The sequence below is a fragment of the Diadema antillarum genome, unplaced genomic scaffold (assembly GCF_040938485.1).
Source record: "Diadema antillarum isolate AM-2024a unplaced genomic scaffold, OU_Dant_1.0 seq00001441_RagTag, whole genome shotgun sequence".
NCBI classification, from domain to species: Eukaryota; Metazoa; Echinodermata; class Echinoidea; order Diadematoida; family Diadematidae; genus Diadema; species Diadema antillarum.
Genome location: NW_027272190.1, coordinates 675,063 through 692,500, shown reverse-complemented (window position 1 = coordinate 692,500; position 17,438 = coordinate 675,063). Strand labels below are relative to the sequence as shown.

At 42.1% G+C, this 17,438-nt stretch overlaps 2 protein-coding genes across 2 annotated transcripts in view; one reads left to right on the top strand and one right to left on the bottom strand.

Annotated features, from left to right (window-relative positions):
• LOC139709522 (G-protein coupled receptor GRL101-like) overlaps window positions 1-11,003 on the bottom strand; it is a 19,124-nt gene extending 8,121 nt beyond the window's left edge. Inside the window, exons 1-4 of the mRNA XM_071621482.1 lie at window positions 10,992-11,003; window positions 10,553-10,668; window positions 3,647-3,718; window positions 2,668-2,739 (exon numbers count right to left, since the gene is read on the bottom strand). Of these exons, the coding sequence (XP_071477583.1) occupies window positions 2,668-2,739; window positions 3,647-3,718; window positions 10,553-10,668; window positions 10,992-11,003 (272 nt within the window). The remainder of the gene's footprint in view (window positions 1-2,667; window positions 2,740-3,646; window positions 3,719-10,552; window positions 10,669-10,991) is intronic.
• A 17-nt stretch (window positions 11,004-11,020) lies between these two features.
• Window positions 11,021-12,132, top strand: LOC139709521 (craniofacial development protein 2-like). The gene is made up of 2 exons (XM_071621481.1): window positions 11,021-11,684; window positions 11,756-12,132. The coding sequence occupies exons 1-2, from the start codon at window positions 11,021-11,023 to the stop codon at window positions 12,130-12,132; spliced, it is 1,041 nt and encodes a 346-aa protein (XP_071477582.1).
• The last annotated feature ends 5,306 nt before the right edge of the window (window positions 12,133-17,438 follow it).

Below are 17,438 nucleotides of genomic sequence, written 5' to 3'. Positions count from 1 at the left end.
ATGCGAGCGAGCGAAGCAAGCGAGCTTGAAAATTTTGACATTTTACAGTCCAAAAACGGCCGTTTGTAGCTATATTTTTTCGCTTAGGGAATAAAGGGGGTGGGGGCGCACCGGGCGCAACTGCTGGCAATTACTGGTAGCAACATCAGGAGAATGACATAACGATTGAATGCGAGCGAGCGGAGCGAGCGAGCTTAAACATTTTTGACATTTTACAGTCCCAAAACTGTCGTTTGTAGCTATATTTTTTTCGCTTTGAAAAATAAGGGGGGGGGGGGGCGCACCGGGCGCAACTGCTGGCAATTACCCGGCAGCAACATCAGGAGAATGGTATAGCGATTAAAGGACAAGTTCACCTTCATTAACATAAGGATTGAGAGAATGTAGCAATATTAGTAGAACACATCATTGAAAGTTTGAGGAAAATCAGACAATCCGTTCAAAAGTTATGAATTTTTGAAGTTTTTGTGCAGTACCCGCTGGATGAGAAGACTACTGCAGTGTATGAATAACTTAGATGTCACATGCGTACAACAATATAAGGAAAATATAAAGAGAATTTCACAAAATTCCATCTTTTGAAAAAAGTACACATTCCCCTGACTCGTTACCGACAAATGTTATGCGTAATATTATTCCCCCTGCCTTAAGAAAGAGGCAAGTCAAGTGCTCTTTTATTATGCGAAAAAAGTGAAAATATGCGAGCGAGCGAAGCGAGCGAACTTGAAAAATTTTGACATTTTACAGTCCCAAAACTGCTGTTTGTAGCTGTACTTTTTTCGCTTAGGAAATTAAAGGGAGTGGGGCGCACCGGGCGCAACTGCTGGCAATTACTGGCAGCAACATCAGGAGAATGACATAACGATTAAATGCTAGCGAGCGGAGCGAGCGAGCTTGAAAAATTTTTACATTTTACAGTCCAAAAACTGCCGTTTGTAGCTGTACTTTATTCGCTTTGGAAATTAAGGGATGGGGGCGCACCGGGCGCAACTGCTGGCAATTACTGGCAGCAACAAATATCTCGTAAACACATTTATGATGTAATCTGGGGAAATTTCAATCCCAGAAGTGTATACTATTTTTTATTTATGGGGGAGAGGGGGGAAACCCTACGTTAATTGAAAGTATCTAGATATCTCCTCCCATCTAAGGAACGTTTGCATTTCTTTAAACTGAAGTAACAGACCTGGTGCACACTAATTAGATGAAACATTTTGAAATCTGTCAGTCTAAAGTGTATTAAGTAAATGACTGAACGGGGAGGGTATGGGAGGGGTTAGTTCTATCCCCCTCTTACGCGAGGGAGATTTTGTATTTTCAGAATTGAAATTCAGCCATCTTTGGGTGAAATATTTAGACAGTTTTCTATTAAAAAAGTAAGAACATTTCCACATCTCGGGAGTTACGAGGAGGAGCAAAATGATCTGTTTGTCCCCAATATATATGCGGGAAACCATCCCCCTCCCCCTCCATCGACGCCTCTGCATATGCGGGAGCTTTTGTAAGTGAAAGATCTGCTGCACACTCTTTGATAAATATAAGGAAATAAAACGTCAATCTCAAAAGTGTACAAAGTCTATCGAAAGGGACCCAGTAGCGGAGCTTTTGCATATTTATGATTGCAATTCAGCGATCCGGTGCATAAATCTGGCGGTAGTTGTCAAATTTTCCACAAAGAAATTTCGAGATTTGTCCTCATCTCGGGAATTGCTTAGGGAACAAATGATTTGTCTGCCCCCAACATCTCCGTAGGGGCGGGGCAAATACCCCTTTGCCCCCCCCCCCCTACCCCGAGATAGATTCGACGCCCCTGATCATCCCTGGGTATGTCCATAGATGTATCAGAGTCATCATCGTTTCAGGAATGATTCAGGAAATGGAGGGGGGGGGGGTTCAATTATGGCGGTATAGTTTTTGTTACTGTTTGTTTGTTTTCGTACATAATTTGCAGATGGTCCCGAGTTGCTTGCTTCATAGCATGTTTACATATAAGCCTGTGCTATTGACGTCGTCAACGTCTGAACCATACCTTATGTCGATATTACTTTCTTCGCGAGCGAGCGAAGCGAGCGAGCGCTTGAGAAAATATGTATACATTATTCTACAAGATAGAATATACTGTTCAGCTCTGTTACCTGTCTGAAGGCGGGCGTACGAACGTCATGCAATATGCCAAAATTGATACAATCACATTTCTGCTTCCTCCATTTTTTCCTCAAATTTCAGGGGGGGGGGGGGGATGATTGTACAAGCCATCCCCCCTCCTCCATTTCAGGGGGGGGGGGGGGATATATCCCCCCCGGATTTACGCCCATGGTCTGTTTTGATAGAATTGTAAATTTTAAGAATATCATGTTATGAATCGTATTCGATTAAAAGAAACTCATCTCAGAATTTAATTCTTATAAACTGATGAATCGGTAAACAAGGAAAATATGATGTTGTCGCTGACAATGATCTTTGATATAATTTATGGTATAATGTTAGCAAAATCATAATAATCGTCCGAAATTAATTGTGGTTTTCATGTACATCCAACTTCAAATCAAGTGAGCTTAGAGTAGCATTTCTAATATAGTGGAGTGCATATTAAGTAACAATGGGATGAGCACAACAAAAAGTAATACAAATGATGGAAATGTAATTCTAACGAGACTTCCAACTTACAAAATGTGTAAACGCTTCAGGTCAAAGAAAACCTCTGCTGAAATGACTAGACCTGCATTTCCTGACACATTCCTGCAATGAAGCCAAACATACAATCAACAATGTAGTTACATTTTAAGAATCTCCGTTACATGTCCAGTGATGTAAGTCTGTACACATTTCATTAGGCTTAGCATTGTTACACAATACATTACATAATTGAATTCAATTCATTGGTAACATTTTCGCCCATGAGTGTGTACAAGATGCATTTTAAGTCACCATCTTTCAGTGTCCTTGATATGAATACAACCATAATCTAATTCGTGAGGTTAGTTTTATATATATATATATATATATATATAACTCAGTATTTGAGAGCTATGCTCCGTTTTTAAGATCTTCAAGATCTAGGATTTATTTTTTTTTTTACGGCGTTCTTCTTCTACTGATTCGTTAACTTACTATATATATATACATATATATATATATATATATATATATATATATATATATAATCTTTGTATCTGTAAAATTTAAACACTCTTTGTGTTTTTCGGCTGAATCCGTCATCACAGTTCTTTCTTCGTTTGTGAGCTTAACCTTAACCATCTTAAATACACGCGTCGATTTTCACTGCTTTACCGAAAGACATTCATCTTCAACATAAACAAAGGTGGCAGTTTTACAGGAAATTACCTCATATTGATTCACGAATGCACTGATACAATGTTGGTCTTTTTAATAGCATGACCACGATATGTTGATATAACTGCATCAACCTAACAGTAAATGTGATCATCAATTATTTCAGGTATATTAATTGACTTTCAAAGGAAACTCTAAACCTTAGTTTAAATATGAAAGGGGAATGCATTCTCCTTTTGTTTTGTACTCTGTAGATGTGCTTACTACATTGTCAGACGTAGTAACCTTTTACTCTTTTATAACCTGTGTTGGTCTGCAGGTTGATCTTTTGAATTTACTAGGATCAACTTACAGAAAGCGTAGATTCCTGGCGATCTCAAAGGCACCTGCCGGAATGGAACCAAGATCAGTTCTCGAAATATCCCTGTTGAAAATCAAAAGAATACTTTCAAATGCTTTAAATGTCCATTTGTACAGACCTTTTTCGAATCAAGAAATCATGAATTGTCCACAATACGTTGGGAAGGCAAGTCTCGGATGAAGTAAATGTATGCCCTCACAGTCTGCAGTAGCAAGGAATCTGGTCTTCAAAGGTGAAGCACGTTTTAGAGAATTACAGCAGCAATCGTATTTTTGTTGTTGCCCGTTTGAGAGATAAATGGTCGAGTCCCTATTGAGTCGCGGTCGTTGTAATTGCTTGCACATATCAGCAATCTGCATACATCGACAACATCGACAAATCACCGAAATAAAGATACAAGTGAAGCTTTTACAGTGACCGTGAGTCACAAAACCAATAAAAAAGTATCGGATACTACTTTTACAGATTTAACATGACTAAGAATATTATTTCCTGAAGTTAAGGAGCATGAGATGAGTGGAAGATTATTATTATTATTATTTTATTGATTTTTTTATTTTATTATTATTATTTTTTTTTTTGGGGGGGGGGGGCAGTTTTTCAAACCATTTTTTTTTAAAGAATAAGGTGAATGTGGCGTTTAGATTATCTATCGCTTGAAAATCTGCACACATTTCTTATGTCCATTTTTTATAACTGTAGAACGGGTAGCTCTAGTGCATCAAAAGTAGGTATTAGTCAGGAATCTAATACACCTAATGAGTGTGGAAATTTTCGTCTAAATCTGATAATCTCTTAATTGTGATTGCAGCAGAATTTTGCAGCCACGTTTTCCCCTTTCAATGTTCGGGGCACAACACCGTGAGAGTAAACGCTCAAATACACCCTAGACTTCGCAGTCTCTCTCTCTCTCTCTCTCTTTTCCTGTAAACAATTTTCCAGAGTGTACATTTTCTTCCGTTATCTAGATCAGTAACACGAGTAAGGGAATGCCGTTTTGTATCCATATAGATTTGCGATGACTGGTCACATAACCACGTCTTAAGAGAGGGCTTGGGACTTAGCTAAAACCAAGTTAAATGTGCAAACCTGCATAAACGAAGAGAGTTTCAGTGCTCGCTTTAATGGACATGAACCATGGGATGATCGATTTATGCGTACGAGTTTTCAAAGATATGAGTATATGAATATAAGAAAGACCCAAGTCCAATTTTTGGCCAAATTCAGTTTTTCATGGGAAATTGTAGCTTATGCATGGACTCATCTTGTGTGTAAATGATAAATCCTAATTACCCCCGGAAGTGCCTGAAATGAATGAGTTAATCTTATATCAATGTAAGAATGAAGGACTTGGGTCATTCTTACATTCATATAATAGCGCCCTCTCTCATCCTTCTCCCATCTCTATAGCAGAATATCATGTATATGAATCAAAGAACGACCCAAGTCCATATGAATCAAAGAACAACCCAAGTCCACCACACAAAATGGCCTCTCCACAATTAATGTAAATGTTAATTGTCATAATAATACATGTTCTAATTTGTATATACAATGTTGCCTTCCCATCACAGATAAATAGAATATTATTGGACAAATAAAAAAGATATGAAGTTTTTTTTAGTTTACTCGAAATGATCCTCCATGGACTTGGGTCGTTCTTATATTCATATACTCATATATATTTATACTTACAATTCACGGAGATTATAGTACTTTGATGGCCAGATGAAAACGCCATTGGCTGCTAAGAGATCATCTGATGAATTCGAAATTTTCAGAAAAGCAGTTTCACGATCAAGCTGAACCACTCTGAAAGGTAGAAGCGAGATGTCACCACAGTTAATACTTAAAGTGCAGAATTTGGTGGGAAAAAGTGTTAAGCGCCATTTCTAGACATTATCTCGAGACCATCACCAGACAAAACAAACCAATTCTCTGTTTATTACCTCCGCCAAGGGAGGCGGTTATGTTTTCGTTACCGTTTGTTTGTTCGTTAGTTAGTTTGTCCTTGTGCAGAATAACTCAAAAATTAGTTATCGGATTGAGATGAAACTTGCAGCAAATTTGGAGAATGGCACAAAAAAACAAACGATTAACTTTTGGTAGAGATCCGACAATTTCTGGCGAATTTATGAAGGATTTTTGATATTTTGGCAGGTAGGGTCAATGAACTTGGGAGCTCAGGCTGCGCGTATTTGAGGTTTGTATGCGCGCACTAACGTGCGTGCTCTAGTTTCTGGTAATAAGCAAATAATCAACGTTGGTGAAGGTGATGGGACAAGCTATCACTTCCGAGGCGATCTGGATGTAGCTATCTTTCCGAAGCGCAGCTGAGGAAAGATAGCGTACACATTCAGATCGCCGAGGAAGTGATAGTTTGTCTCATTGCCTGAAACTAAAAGTTGATTATTTGCTTTATATTCCACATCTACGGTCCTAGAAATTCCCATCTTATTCCACATCTGAAACCGTTTTAGCTGTCTTTAGGTATCCTTAGGGCTTAGGCTACGTGTGTGCGTAGATGACAAAAACAATGAATTTGCTGCGCGCACCGCGCGGCACCGAGGTGAAAGTGCCTTGCACTGTGTACTATCAAGTGACCTAGTTAAATGATAGTCCACAGTGCAACGCACTTTTATTTCGCGCGTACTCATCTCGCGTTAAGACTGTATGGACTGCCACAGATCAGGAAAACAAACAGCTGTCTTTATTGATGACAAAACAATGAATTTGCTGCGCGCACCGCGCGACACTGAAGGGAAAGTGCGTTGCACTGTGTACTATCAAGTGACCTAGTTCTTCTCAGGTGATGTGATGGGCGAAACTACCCTTTATCACGTGATCAGCTCTTGACCAATCCTATAGCAAGATTCTTAGTATGTGATATATAATATTATATTCCGCATACTAAGAATGTTGCAATAGGATTGGTCCAGAGCAGATCACGTGATGAAGCATAGTTTTGCCCATCACCCATCACGTGAGAAGAAAAGTTCGTTACACTCTATGTTGATAGTCCCTTTTGTTTCGCTGATCTCCACACAGTCCACATACTAACGCAAGATGAGTACGCGCGAAATAAAAGTGCGTTGCACTGTGGACTATCATGTGACCTAGGTCACTTGATAGTACACAGTGCAACGCACTTTCACTTTGGTGCCGCGCGGTGCGCGCAGCAACTTCATTGTTTTGTCATCTACGTGCACACGTAGCCTAAGCCCTAATGATACCTAAAGACAGCTAAAACGGTTTCAGATGTGTAATAAAATGGGAATTTCTATAGGACCCTAGATGTGGAATATAAAGCAAATAATCAACTTTGAGTTTCAGGTAATGAGACAAACTATCACTTCCTCGGCGATCTGAATGTGTACGCTATCTTTCCTCAGCTGCGCTTCGGAAAGATAGCTACATCCAGATCGCCTCGGAAGTGATAGTTTGTCCCATCACCTTCACCAACGTTGATTATTTGCTTGCTAACTATACACAGCCCGGTCGCTGTACATAGGTACGTTGCGACGTACCATGTACAGCGACTGGGCTGTGTATAGTTAAAGGGGCATAGTCCCGGTAGTGTAGAGGGCGCTGTTGATGATACTGCCGATCACCGTTAGCATTGATACGAAGATTACCGAAGTTGAGCTGTCATCAAGAGTAAAGTGCGTAGGTGTCATTGCTAAGTAACGTTGCCTTCGTTGTCTTCTCTGCGCATCTCGCAGTCTGTAGTAATGCCAGGGTGCATGCATATGTGTTTGTTATTATGACATCACAAAAGAAGTTTGCTAAAGCTGTCATCCCCCTCAGCCGAATCATGAGCCGAACTGTGATCGGGCCACTGACTACAGTGGATCGGACTTCTTCGGACTCGGGGAAGTGGGCCAAAGCGTAAGCGCTAAAGAGGAGTCGATAGCGTAGGTCTCTATAGGAAACTTGCGCCGTGCGCCCGCGTACGCATTTGACTAAAACACGGGGACCATGCACCTTTAACTTAATACTAGTCTGCTACATGACTTACAACGCTGCTGGCAACTTGTATTTTCACTTCGAAATCTGTATAGTTATGACTGTTGTTCACCATGTCCATAGATATAAAGACATATACTACTACGTGCTGGAGGACGGACGTGCCGGAGCTCCATCATATGCTCTGTTTTCAGCGCCTCTTCACCTCATCAGAAAAACTTTTTCATATGCCTTGATTGCATTCATCACGCTGATTCCGCTGATGTCTGGTATGTAGTACGTAACTTAAGTGTTTCCGAGTTTTTCCGGGTTTTTTATTTGTTTCTGGCCGTTTTTTGCGAAGAAGCATAATAAACTTAGCGTCCAACAATAACAAGTATAAACAAAAATACGCTAAATGGACGCACAAATAATCCTACGCGATTTCAGCCTATGACGTCACTATAGATATCAACATTAGTACTAGTACCGCGTACATGCAGCTAGGCGCTGGTTAGCAGCACCGAACTAAAACATAGTGGAATGCGTGTCCCTATTCCCAACATACACGAGACCGTGCAGCCAAATTACCGTGTTGCGTCGCCATCTTGTTCGGTCAATTTTTCCTTATATGGAGTGCACGCTTAGGCGCGGTCAGACTGGGCCACTGTTACGCGCGCAAGCAAGAGTACGCCGTCCAGTGGCTAGTGATTATGACGTAACAATGCACGTTTGTACATGATAATGGTCTTGCGCTTCGGAGACACAGCCCGCACTCCATATAAGGAAAAATAAATTGACCTAACAAAATGGCGGTGGTAGCAAGTTTTGGTGGCTGCGTTTTTCCTGGGTGAACACGCATTCCACTATGTTTTAGTTCGGTGGTTAGCAGGTGCCTGTAGTACTGCTTGTGATTATGACGTCAAATGCACTTACGCTAATAGGCATCATGCACTGTACTAGAAATCATTTCAAATTTGGTTAGCATAGTAACTCAGCACGCAAACCGCCTCCACTGGTAACGGACTTCCTGTAAGCTGTTTCGCTCCTTACCAACATTTCTTCCTTACCTTTTTCAATTCAACTTTAGGTTTAGTGTTTGTTTTGTGTTTTTTTTTTTTTGCTTTATCTAACAAAGAATTTTTATGATGTATGCAACATACATCGGTTTATTTATTTATATTATAAAGCATGGGTGAATATTTGAAATAAATAATCTTGGTTTAAGTTATACATCATTTATATACAAAATAATATAGATGCATTAAACAAAGATTAAATGATTGAGTACAATGTACGGTGTCCAAGGTTAACGCTGCAGTCTTCCTAGTTCTATCTTCCTCTTTTCGCTAGGCTTGTTATACGTGGGTAGGTAGGGTAAAGGCGCCCGCCCCCAGGAAAGGCCAAGACTTCACCGGTGTTAACGGGAGGGTTTTTCACCCTCTTGTTGACGGGAAAGGCGTAACCCTGTACTGCGGTACAGGAGCAGGCAGGTTAACTCTTCATTCTTCTATTCCTTTTACTCTTATTTTGTCTTCTTTTTCTGTCCGGGTTCTAACTCGTTTCTGTTCAGTTTTATTGGATAAGTACTTTGAACATTGCGTTCAACGTTATTAAGTAGGAAATAAATTAAAATACGCTGAATAGAGATGCACAAATTTCTACGTAATGAATGCAATCTATTGTGACATCTTAAACCGTTCCTTCCGCAATTCTCTGAGTGCCTTTTATGCCCCCAAACGACATTCTTTTTGCCCGTCGACTGAGAGGCCGACAGGTTGGTAATCCACCTGTGTGAAGGCAGTCAAGCTGTACATTGTATCCCCCTTTCCACGGTCAACTACATGTGCCAGTGAACAATGGAAATATCCATCGGGTGCGATGTATGAATAGAGCGTGCGCTGATGAGCTCACCGAATCTTTTGTTCTACACAAAACCAGGCACCTGATTGGGGTGACTGGGGTCAGCGAACCCCCAAAACTAACTGATCTCAGCCTTCATCGATATGTACATGTTCGTACGAGTTTCCAGCAGAACAAGTGGAAACTAAACCAGTAAAAAGGTAAATAATACTGTGAAATACGTATTTTTCAAACAGAAGAACAAATGCAGCTGACAGAATAAACTCTGATCTTGTTATCAAACCCACTTTTCTGGGCATTTTAACACAAAGAAACATGAATTTAAGCAGGCACTCTTCTCTTCATCTTGGGAACCTGGTATACCAGGTTCCCGTATATCAGTTACTCCCACCACTGACGGGAGCCTGGTATACCAGGTTCCCGTAAGGAACGGGTTAACATAGAATCTATGTTAACGCGATCTTCTCAATTAGAAATAAACGCTAGTTAGCAGGCGCCCTGTATTGCTTATGCTCATGACGTCATACACATAAGTTGCTCCTCATCTGGTACGGTACGTAATACGTAGTACAAACTTTGTTCTTAGCAATAATTTCAAGTCGACAGTACAAGGCATACATCTGTCTACTGATATTATTAAACATTTTGTAAGAAATACAAGCTGTGAAGTGTAATACAAAATCGAATGTCTTATACTGTACAAGTATAAAATCACTGAGTAAAGTTTATACGGTGCCAAATGAAAATGTTATTACGTTGACTTTTATCTTCCTGTCTATTATTTTTTATCTGTCTGCTTGGTTAATTATCTGCTTGGTTAATGTTATGGGCGGATGAGCTGCCAGGCAGCCAACGGCCATGGTGAAAGAGACCAAGTCGGACTCAACGACCAATAGTTGTTAGACTCTTCAGGGCGTGCCACTCCATATTCTGTGGACAGCGGTCGAAGGTTACAGCTTTAATCCATATATCAGGGGAGGCAGGCCTCTTCAGCCCAGTTGAGCAACCTGCATACGAGAAGGACACTCCGATGTAAAACCTACGATTCAAGAACCTCGCTGAGGTGTACGTCCTAGCTTGCTTGGCTACAGCACACGAACCTTGGGTGTAAAGAGTGGGGTCAGTACTGCGCACACTGCACTCCACTTAAAAGCTCCTTTGCGCAGGCCTGAGTACATGTCCACGTCCTCCTCCCCCTTAAAGTCCTGCAGCGATGGGAAAGGGGTGAAAACGGCATGTGAAAGATGTCTTTGGCAGCCGCAGCTCCAATCCTACATGCAGGCGGTTCAGGATATTGGGCGCTTAATGCTGACCTGGAGACGACAGCATCATTCGGCAGCACCTTGAACGACCAAGCAGCCCTTTTAAGGGATAGCACTACTTGCTCCGCATGGAGAGGGGCCTAAAAGGTGGCCTAACCAAAGTTCATCTCCTCTGACCTAGTTGGTTAACCCCAACGGGCATCTTCCAAGCGGTCGAACAAAACAGAACAAAAGGGTCACACCTCCTTCAAAAGGTGTACACAAACTGAAGTTGGCATGTTGGAACGTCAGAACAATGTTGGACACGGACGGCCACAGACCTGAACGGCGGTCTGCCCTCATCGCTCATGAGCTCTCCAGACTTGACATAGCCATAGCTGCTCTCAGCGAAGTCCGCCTTGCAGATGAAGGTAATCTCAAAGAACATGGTGCGGGCTACAGACTCTACTGGTCTGGGAAACCTCGGTGTGAACGACGTCTACCAGGAGTTGGTTTTATGGTCAAGAATTCCATCGCCTCCAGGCTCGAAAACCTTCCCACAGGCCACTCTGACCGGATTATGTCCATGCGTCTCTCCCTTCGCAAGGGTCAATATATAACTCTGTTCAGTGTCTATGCCCCAACCCTTCAGGCGGAAACAGCCGAAAAGGATAAGTTCTACACTGATTTGCGCATCTTCTCCCTACAAGTTCGGGAAGACGACAAGGTTATCATCCTTGGTGACTTCAACGCCTGCGTTGGGAAAGACTCAGAAACCTGGTCAGGAATCCTTGGTAAACATGGCGTCGGAAAGTGCAACGGCAACGGACGCCTCCTGCTGGAGTTCTGCACAGAACAACAACTAGTCATCACACACACCCTTTTCCAGCAGAGGGACAGTTTAAAGACTACCTGGATGCACCCCCGGTCCAAGCACTGGCATCTACTGGACTACATTCTGGTTCGCAGGAGAGACCAACGTGACGTGCTTCACACCAGAGTTTTGCCCAGTGCTGAATGCCACACTGATCATCGGCTTGTTCACTGCAAGCTAAACCTGCACAAAGTCCTCTTCGTAGCGCTGACGGCGAAGTTCTCCTCAACGACAAGACCTCCATCCTCACCCGATGGTCAGAGCACTTTCAGTCGCTCTTCAGTGCCAACCGCATAGTACAAGAATCTGCCCTACTCCAGATTCCCCAACAGCTCTTTAAACCTGAGCTGGATGAATTCCCTACCCTCGAGGGGACACTTAAAGCGATTGAACAAATGAAAATCGGCAAAGCAGCAGGTGTGGATGGAATTCCCCCAGAGGTATGGAAGGCTGGTGGAAAAGCCCTAGACACAAGCTTCACGAGTTCTTCACGCTTCGCTGGAACCAAGGCCAACTACCTCCAGATCTTCGGGATGCAATTATCATCACCCTGAACAAAAAAGAGGAGAGAAATCAGAGTGCAACAACTACAGAGGAATCACGCTGCTTTCCATTGCGGGCAAAATCCTTGCTCGAATTCTTCTCAATAGACTAACGCCTAGTGTCGCAGAAAGTGTTCTCCCAGAATCTCAGTGTGGTTTTCGCGAAAACAGAGGAACTGTTGACATGGTCTTTGCTCTCAGACAGCTCCAGGAAAAATGCAAGGAACAAAACAAGGGACTTTACATTACCTTTGTTGACCTAGCCAAAGCCTTTGACACAGTGGGTAGGAAAGGACTCTGGCAAATTCTGGAGCGCCTTGGTTGTCCCCCGATGTTCGTCAATATGATCATCCAACTGCATGAAAACCAGCAAGGCCGGGTTAGGTATAACAATGATTTCTCCCAGCCCTTTCCAATTGAAAACGGTGTAAAGCAAGGTTGTGTTCTTGCACCGACCCTGTTTACTATCTTCTTCATTATGATGCTCAAACAAGCCATGGAAGAGTTCAATAACGAAGATGCTGTTTACATCCGGTACCACACAGATGGCAGTCTATTTAATCTGAGACGTCTGCAAGCTCACACAAAGACGCATGAGTTACTCGTCCGTGAGCTACTCTTCGCAGATGATGCCGCTCTTGTTGCTCATTCAGAGTCTGCTCTCCAGCGCTTAACATTCTACTTCGCAGCTACTGCTAAAGCATTTGGCTTTGAAGTAAGCCTGAAGAAAACCGAGGTTCTTCATCAGCCGGCTCCTCGACAGGATTACCAGTCCCCCCACATCGCCATAGGACAAACAGAACTCAAAACAGTTGATAAATTTACTTATCTCGGCAGCACCATCACATCAAACGCAAGAGTCGACAAAGAAATTGACAACAGACTTGCTAAGGCAAGCAGCGCCTTTGGTAGACTGCACGACAGAGTCTAGAAAAACAACCCCCTGAAAAAGCAGACAAAGATCAGCGTGTACAGAGCCGTTGTCTTACCAACTCTCCTGTACGGATCCGAGTCATGGGCCCTCTACCGGCATCACCTACGCCTTCTTGAGCGCTTCCACCAGCGATGTCTCCGCTTTATCCTAAACATCCACTGGAATGACTTTGTCGCCAACATCAAAGTTCTTGAGCTGGCAGAGACTACTAGCATCGAAGCCACACTGATGAAAACTCAACTGCGCTGGGCTGGTCATGTCTCGAGAATGGAAGACCATCGCCTTCCGAAGGTCATGCTGTACGGTGAGCTCTCTTCTGGACACCGAGAGAGAGGTGGACCCAGGAAGAGATACAAGGACTGCTTGAAAAAAACCTTGAGCACCTGCAACATCGATCACCGACGGTGGGCTGCTATCGCCTCTGATCGCACATCTTGGCGCCTTACTGTTCGACGAGCAACAGCAGCCTTCGAGGATGATCACAGGGCCCGACTCAACAGAAAAAGACAACAGAGGAAAAACCCAACACCCAACATCAACCAACCGACTTTCCCGTGCAACCGCTGCAACCGTGCCTGCCTGTCCCGCATCGGACTCATCAGTCACTTTCAAGCCTGCAGCAGACGTGGACTTCCTTAATAGGGAGCTTTAGATTTTGACGCGCGGACGTTTGAGCCGACGCTTGCGCTGGACGTTCTCCTCTCCCTGCGTCGTGTGGAAAAGCAGCTTTAGATTACGCTGGGACGTAACGTATAAAAAATAAAATCGCACCCCACATGATCAGTGCATGAAGAAGCTCTCTACGTCGCAAACTGTGCGGACGTGAAAATAGCCCAGTACGCGTAGTGAAAAACTCAGGCGACGCAAGCTAAAAATAGATTGACTTTACGCGCGCTACTGCGCAAGCTCAGAACATGTTTTTTTTTTCCTTTGAACGTCCGCGCGTCTAAAATCTAAAGCTCCCTAGTAGCCGGGTTCACACGTACAAATTAGCGGGATGACGATCGCGATGCTCATCCCGAGTTTTTTTGCGAGCGTCCACACGTACCAAATTAGCGAGATAGCGATCGCGATCGGTATCCCGCTAATTTGGCGAGCGTCCACACGTACCGAATTATCCCGCTAATTGCCGATAGAGATAACAGCAAAGCCTGCAAACTGGGTCACACAGCGCCCTTCTCTATCACTGCCTGCGCGCACTTACCTTTGTCCATTGTCTTTTACGCGTCAGTGGTGTGGTTCGCGCGCTGTTGTTGTTGTGCTCCAAAGAGGTGAAGGACCTCTTCGCAGAGGCCTCGCTGTTGTGATGTGCGCATTGCATGATGGGATGTAAAAACTCGAGATTGTAATCCCGACCGTTCACACGTACCAGCGTGGGGCCAATTATCCCGCTAATTGGCGAACCAGCGCAAGATTTCTTGGGATTAGCATCGCGATGCTTATCCCGCTAATTTTCGGGTTTTTTCTGTCCACACGTGCAAAAAAACTCGGGATGACGATCGCGATGCAAATCTCGAGATTTGTATCCCGCTAATTGGTGTACGTGTGAACCCGGCTAATATCTTCGTTCGCGAAGCAAAGCCATACATTACATAGTTTCTGGTAGGGCGAGGCGCGCCGTGCAGAGCTGAGGGTTTGTGACGTAACAAAGGCTTCTTTATTGGAAAATCGGGCGACTTTCATCACGCAACGCTATAAGTACGTATGGGTGGAAATCACTGATATTTCTATGGAAGAACAATATCAGTGGTAGAAATGAGCTGCACGCTTGGCGGAGGTCTGCGATCGCAGAGTGCTTTTCTACATTATATCGCCTTAAAATTTTTGAGCTATTCAGACGACTAGTATTCCTCATTGTAATACCTCCAACTAGCAAGAATAGCGAAAATGGCGTTAACAATCAATCTCTTCAAATGATATGACATAAAGTTGAGAGTGTCACATGGTCCAAACCTTCCAAACCTTCATCGCGGTATGTTGTCTTCTATATAGATGAGCCTAAATATTAGACTACGGTTTATAATTTTCGTCATCGTTATCATTATCAATATGAGATAACTTAAGTTCTTTTAGATTTATGATAAAAGAAGAATGACTTGCATGAGAATGGATTCAGTGTTTTAGAGACTCCGAAGGTTTTGTATATCCCGCTGCTTTGCGCTCAGAAAATGTTGAGTGGAAAATAGAGTGGAACGTTTTTTTGTGTTTTTTTTTATTCACATATGACATCATTCACCAAGACATAAATAAATACTACCGTTGTTGTCACTATTGTACTTATGTCAATACGTTTAAAGAATGTTATCTCGCTCCAATCGAATAGCGTTTTGTTGTTGTTGCTGTTGTTGTTGTTGTTGTTGTTGTTGTTGTTTTCTTTCAGATTCCGGACCCGGATGACGATCGGAACACACTTACATCACATTTAAACACAACATCGGCAAGCAAAGGTTGAATAGATTAATTTGTTTAAAAGAATCAATTCCCATAAAAAGCAACAACAGGCGAAATTATGAAAACCAATTAAAAAGAAATGAAACATCCCCTTCTTGAATCAAGTAAATTAAAATATTTGATGTGAATGTATCTCTTTTTCTGTTTCTTTGTTGGTGGTCTATTGATTATCATAATAATCATTGTTTTGCAACATACTCACTCTGTTACCGCTTGCCTCCATGCTTGTGACCACTGGAAACCTTGACGACTGTGAATATTACTTATTTTAATCAAATACCCTTGAATCTCTTGAAGACACAAGAAGTGTGCTTATGATTGATTTTTTTTTCTTTTTTAAAGGAAGCATGACAGCATAAAAACTTACAGTCGCTTCATGTCCAAAGGGAACTGAATGACTCCGGACGACTTTATGAAATTACACTTCACGTTTTGTCCAACACATTCACATTCAGCTGGGCACATAGAGTCGATTCCTGTCGAGGTAGCATTAGGAGAGAAAAAAAAAAAACTCCCATGAAATATGGCAGTTAGTCGCTATTAATATCACATTGCCAAAAAAAAAAATCAGCCTTGGTAATGAATTTCAATAAGGGAATTAGGGATATGAAGTAACCAAGCTTTTTGACTTCTTTTTTCTTTAATAAGAATACCCTCCTTTTATTAGGTAAATAGATACGAATACTTTAAAAGTACAATTTGACTAATTATTCTTCGTTCGGTGCGTTGTGATTCATGATGTTTAAGATGAACCTAGAGTTCATTAATACATGATAGGCCTAGGCAGCACATTTGAGTGGCTGTTATGTTATAAGACACGGTATTACTAGGTGTGTGCCATGACTGCAGGGAGGGGGCGGGTGGGGGGGGGGGGGGGGAGGGAGGGGGTGTCATACCATTTTCACATTAGTTCCATGATCAGGACACAATGAGTACTTCAAAACTCTTCTGGCCACATTTTTTTGATAATTCATTTCAATTCAATTCAATTCAATTTATTAAAAAACCAAACATAAATAACAAGGTAACACAAATCGCTAATACAAAATTCACATGGCTTTTAGGACCCCGAAAGAAGCAAGGCTTGTGAGTGGGGCCCTATGCAAGGTACAAATAAGTTGGACTCAGCAGCACAAAGGCCAAACGCCAATGATGTATAGTGACATTCCCCATCATAATAATCAGTTGAGTGAACATTCAGATCAGTCACTGAAACCACCGACAGCGGACCAAGGTACCACGTAAGTTCACACACTAACACTACGACATGGCAAGTATATATCAGAAAAATCATAACGTATATACAATGGCAACAGATAAACCTACATAAAAAGGGAGACCATAAACACACTAACACACACACACACACACCCACACCCTCACACCCCACACACAACCACACATCACAGAGCACTAAAAACTAAAGTAGGCTGGCCAATCTTCATATAACATCAAATAAATGTTTAACATGTAGCTTAACAAATTCATTTCAAATTGTCTAATATAACATTTTTACACTGAACCTTGAACCTAGAAAATGTTGTACTGTACCTAATTGTAATGATTATGAAGAAAACATATTCATTTGTTCGATTATATGTGTACAAACATAATTTAATTATAGTATTATAATTATAATGTGACCCTGCACCTCAAAACAAACAAAAAGTCGCCAGACATGAATTTTTAGTTAAGACCATATTCTGAAAGAGCAGACTTTAAGCTTTAAAATGATGTATAACTCAAATCAAATTTACTCTCCTAACCTATCTAAATATTGGAAAGAAAGCACAAACTCAGGAAAAGTGTGAACTGAGAAAAGAGGCTCTGAAGTACAATGTCTATTCAAGCGCTTAATCTTTACCAAACGATGAATGGGACAAAAAACAGGACGTAAACCACCAGAAAAACAACAATGAAGGGATTATCAAAT